A 4,506-nucleotide genomic window follows, 5' to 3' on the forward strand; every position below is an offset into this window, starting at 1 on the left:
GGGGGGCCACAGGTGAAGAGCGCCCCGGAGGCTGCGTAGGGCTTCTGTGGGGTCAGCACGGCGGGGGGCTCGGGGGAGGCCGAGCCCAAGAAGCGGGGCTTGGGGGGCAGTGCCACGGGCGGGGGGCACACACATTCCTGAGGCAGCAGCGAGGTGATCCCTCGGACCACATGGTACTTGGGGAGGTGGTCGAAGCTCTTGCGGGCGGGGGGTGCAGGCGGGTCCCCGTCGGGGGCACCAGTCTTGGGGCGCTTGGGCAGCGGCTCAGCACAGAAGAAGTCTCTGGCGGGGGGCACCCAGGGCCCCTCGCTCGGGGGAGTGCCGTCAGCCAGGCCATTGGGGTGGCCACCGCCGGGCACTGGGGGCTTGGGCCGGACGTCTGGCCGCCGCACCTTCTCCGGGCCAGGGGCATGGCTGGCTTTGGGGAACACCCCCTGCGCCCCCAGGCCAGGCGGGGGCCGGTGAGACTTCAGGTTGCTGGGCGCTAAAGTGCTGGGGTCGGCCCCCGCGAGGGGTGCGGCACGGCCGGGCGTGGGGGCGCTGGGCTTGGCTTTGTCGGCCGCGGGGGGCTTAGTGGGGGGCGCCGCCCTGGGTCGGGGCCGGTGGAAGGCGGCCAGCGGGGGCACGTCCTTGCCCAGCAGCGCGGGCGGGCACCCCGTGCGCCGGCTGCGCAGCCAGGACTTGCTCCTGCAGCCCTTGTGGATGTCGGGGTTGTACTTATGCTCGAGTCTCTGGTGCATCATCAGAACTTCGGGGTAGAAGGTCTTGAAGGTACAGAACGGGCAGGTGGTGCTGGGGATCAGGCTTTTGCTCAGAGAGATGGCCGGGCAGCCATGCAGCGGCCCCAGCGACAAGTTCAAGGGCTTCTCCTGGCTGTCGGGGGGCCGCTCCCCCCTCCTGTCCTTGGGGAGCGCCTCGCCCACCTTCAGGGCCGAGCCATCGGGGTGTGGGGCGCAGGGGGGGCGCGCGGCCAGAGGCTCCGCCGCGGGTCTCTTTTTCAACAGGTCCAGGTAGGTGGGCGCGGGGCCCTTGCTCACTGCCTCGGCGCCGTCCTCGGCGAGGCCTCTGCTGAAGTCCTGAGGGTCCCTGTGGGCGGGGGACGGGGCGGCACCGCCCAGGGCGCGCTGGGGGGCGGGGGCCGCCCCCTTCAGCTGCTTCGCAGGCGGGCTGCCTTTGGCATCTTTGGCACCATCAAAGAATCTCTTCAAAGTTTTGGTCTGCGCGGCGTCGCTGGCGAGCAGTGCGTCCTCCAGCTCGGGCGGCTTCCCGTCGGCCCTGCCCTCCGCCGCCGCGTCCCCCTGCTTGTCCTTGTGGTGTCTCTCCAAGTGGTAGCGCAGGGAGGTCTTCTGGGCCGCAGCGTAGTCGCAGAATTCACATTTGTACGGCTTTTCCCCTAGGAGAGAGTCCCGTTCGCAGTTTAGGGAGCGGCCTACGGCCTCGTGAAACAAAAGCGCCGCGGGGAGCGTGGCCCGTCCACCCGGTCGCCGCGGCCTCCTCCAGGGCCCGCACCCCGACCCGAGGTGCCCACAGCCCCCGGGCAGCCCTGGCCCCGGGGTGCCGGGGGAGGAGGGGCCGCCAAGCAGCTGCTGCTTCATCCCTCACGCTACAGGAAAACCGGCATGAAGATCGTGGAAGGCTTCGGTGGGCTGAGACACCAGACAGGCCGCCGTCAACACGGGAAGGGCAGCCGAGCCGGAGGGCGGACGGAAGCTGCCCGCGGGGTGCTCAGGGCGGGCCCCGGGCCGCTACCTCTGTGCCAGACACGGCTTCAAATCAGAGCTGAGAGGCCCTTACCTGTGTGTGTTCTGAGATGAATATTGAGGTAATAATTGGAACGGAAAAACTTCCCACAGTAACTGCATTCCCTCGAGGACGGGAGATGCTTTATTTTTCCTCCATCATCATTTTTATCTTAAAGCAAAAACAAAAAGTGATGTCAAAAGACAGAACAATCCACGCGAGCGAGGCAGAGCCACGTGGCCCTCCTGGCAGCCGGTCCTGAGAGCGCCTGCAGCCTAAGCGCCCCCCAGGCCGCAGAGCGTGGCCGCTTCATCCTGCCTCAACTCTGGAGGAGGGTGACGTTAGGAGGCAGCTTTCCATTTGCCCTAGGAGACAGCCCAGCTAGCCGGGACGGTTGCTGATCCCTCCCCCGGCGCGAACAGCAGGGCACAGTGAGGCCAGACCTGCGGGCACTGGCTGAGGACACTGACCTGGGCCTTCCCAGCCAGGGATCCCCTGTTCTCCTGCCAGCAGCCACTAGAGGGCAGCAAGCACAACCGAATCACCCCGGAACAGGGAGGGGCAGGCCCACCCGCAAAAGCCCGCCTTGTCAGGCAGTGGTCTGGTTAGCACTCAGGCATGGCAGCAAGACGCAGGCCACCAGTGGTGGCCAGTGTGATATCCACAGGGTAACCCGAGCCATCATGGTATCTTGTGCACTGGGGAAGTCAGTGCAAGGGCAGCGACCTCCCCAGACAAGGAGCTACCCCCGGTGGGGGCCCCATGTCAGTGCCCCAGGAAAGGGACCAGAGAAGAGACCCGCCCTTGGTCAAACTCGCTGAGTAAAGTTCACCTGGAGTGAAAACTGGTATTTCCACTCAAAGGCCCCTGTTCCCTTCACATGTTGCTCCCTCGACTAGACTCATAAGCCAGTTTTTGCAGCCACCCGTGAAGCAGGGCTCAAGCTGTCACCGCACGCAGGTCACGACAGCCCGACTGCACACCGAAGGTTAATGGTGGCAGCCTGGATGGGGGCGGGCGGGCACGGAGACGTGAGGCCTGTGTGACACCCGGGCACCCGCAGCAGCAGGCCCCGTGCCCGCTGGTGGCGGGGGCAGCACGGACCGGACTGCCAGGCCAGATAAGGGAAGATACGAGCAAGTGCCACGCACCTGCTCACAGAAGCTGAAAAAATTAAGACCGATTACTTTGCTACTTGGCCTGAAAAGCAAGCTCAAGAGCCAGAAGGCAGCATGTACCGGGGATGCCCACGGCCGGGCCAGCGGCCGGCGGCCCTCGGAGGCAAGTTCAGGAGCGCCGGGTCCTGGCCTGAACCGCCGACTCTGTGCCCGAGTCACACCAGCCTGCGCCGCCTGCCCTGGGCCTGCAGCGGGCAGCAGCTCCCTGCTTCCAAGCAGGTGGGGTCTCGTGGGGTGCTGCGTCACAGCGCCTGCAGCTGAACACGGGAGGAGGAACGTCCACACCTATCCGCCTGCCTGGTCCCCGCTCCCTTCTTGAAGGGGCCGTGGGCTTTCTGTGCACAGAAACCAACTGGGAGGCGGGAGCCCGGGCCCAGTTTTGCCAACAGGGACTCGGCACGGGAAGGGTAACACGGAGCTGGCCGCACAACAGCGCGTGGAAGACCTTCGGCACGCACACGCCAACACGCACGCACAGGGCACCTGTGGGCTGGCGCTCCCAGGGCCCCTCTCCGCCTGGCAGTCCGGTCTGTGCTGCCCCCGCCACCAGCGGGCACGGGGCCTGCTGCTGCGGGTGCCCGGGTGTCATACAGGCCTCACGTCTCCGTGCCACCCGCCCCCATCCAGGGTGCCGCCATTAACCACAGTCGCCAGGGGGCTACATGTCTGGCTCCAGCGTCTTCCTACAGCGTCATCGTGATGAGCTTCTAGATCTCTGTTAACAGACCGCCCTGCGCAGGTGAGGCCAAGAAGCTGGCAGCGGCCGGGGCCCTGCCGGACACCCGCTCTCTCACACGCGCACAAGCGCCGGGGAAGACCAGAGGTCCAGGACCACCTGGCGAACCCACGGGCCCGCGCGGCTTCTCGGGACACCTGCTCCACCAGAGAGGTGGCCGTGGCCGTGGCCGCGGTCAGTGTCTCTGAGGACACGCGTGGCCGTACCAGCTACCTGCTGCCTCTGCAGAGCTGGGCTCCGGCAAAGTCCCCCCGAGGGGTGGGCAGGCCCTGCGGCGTGGCTGGACCCCACGCCCACAGCTGAGCCCCAGCCGCACAAGCCCGTCCTGCATCAGCTGCTGGTTCGGCGGCTGGGCATCCCGACGCCCGCAGCCTGCGTTTCGCTTACCTACTGTGATCGAGCCTGCGGCCAACAAGCACCAGGGAGCCCCGGAGAGGAGCCAGGCAGCACCTGCTCTCTGGGACCCCCGGGAGCCCCTGCGGGGCGAAGGCGGCGCTGGCCCCGGCAGCCGGGAACAGCCCCTCTGGACGGAGCAGCCCGGCAGGGCCCTGGACTCGGCCCACCGCGTGCCAGCAGCAGCACTGCCTTGGCGGTGACCCCGCGGGGTGCCCACGGGTGCGGGGGCCCCGTCCGGAACAGGGCCGTGCAAAGGGATGGGCCCTCCCAACAGGAGGCCGCGGGGTGACCTGGTGGGGGCACAGGCAGGACACCAGCTTACCCAGAGGGAGCCCCTCCTGCAGGCCGTCCTCAGACCCGTCTTCGGAGCCGCCTTCTCGGTCCACGGCTGCGCCATCGTCCAGGGCGGCGGAGGGGTCGGGGGAGCACGCCCCGGGCAGCCCCCCGTCGGGGGCC

The 4,506-nt window shown here is 67.8% G+C and overlaps 1 protein-coding gene across 1 annotated transcript in view; it reads right to left on the reverse strand.

The window, feature by feature from the left end:
* The window catches only part of ZNF217 (zinc finger protein 217), a 31,323-nt gene that overhangs the window by 2,612 nt on the left and 24,205 nt on the right, over positions 1–4,506 (reverse strand). Inside the window, exons 3-5 of the mRNA XM_012728134.1 lie at positions 4,373–4,477; positions 1,795–1,911; positions 11–1,393 (exon numbers count right to left, since the gene is read on the reverse strand). Coding sequence (XP_012583588.1) covers positions 11–1,393; positions 1,795–1,911; positions 4,373–4,477 — 1,605 coding nt within the window. The remainder of the gene's footprint in view (positions 1–10; positions 1,394–1,794; positions 1,912–4,372; positions 4,478–4,506) is intronic.

The sequence above is a fragment of the Condylura cristata genome, unplaced genomic scaffold (genome assembly GCF_000260355.1).
Source record: "Condylura cristata isolate star-nosed mole 26May11 unplaced genomic scaffold, ConCri1.0 scaffold00022, whole genome shotgun sequence".
Classification (NCBI taxonomy): Eukaryota; Metazoa; Chordata; class Mammalia; order Eulipotyphla; family Talpidae; genus Condylura; species Condylura cristata.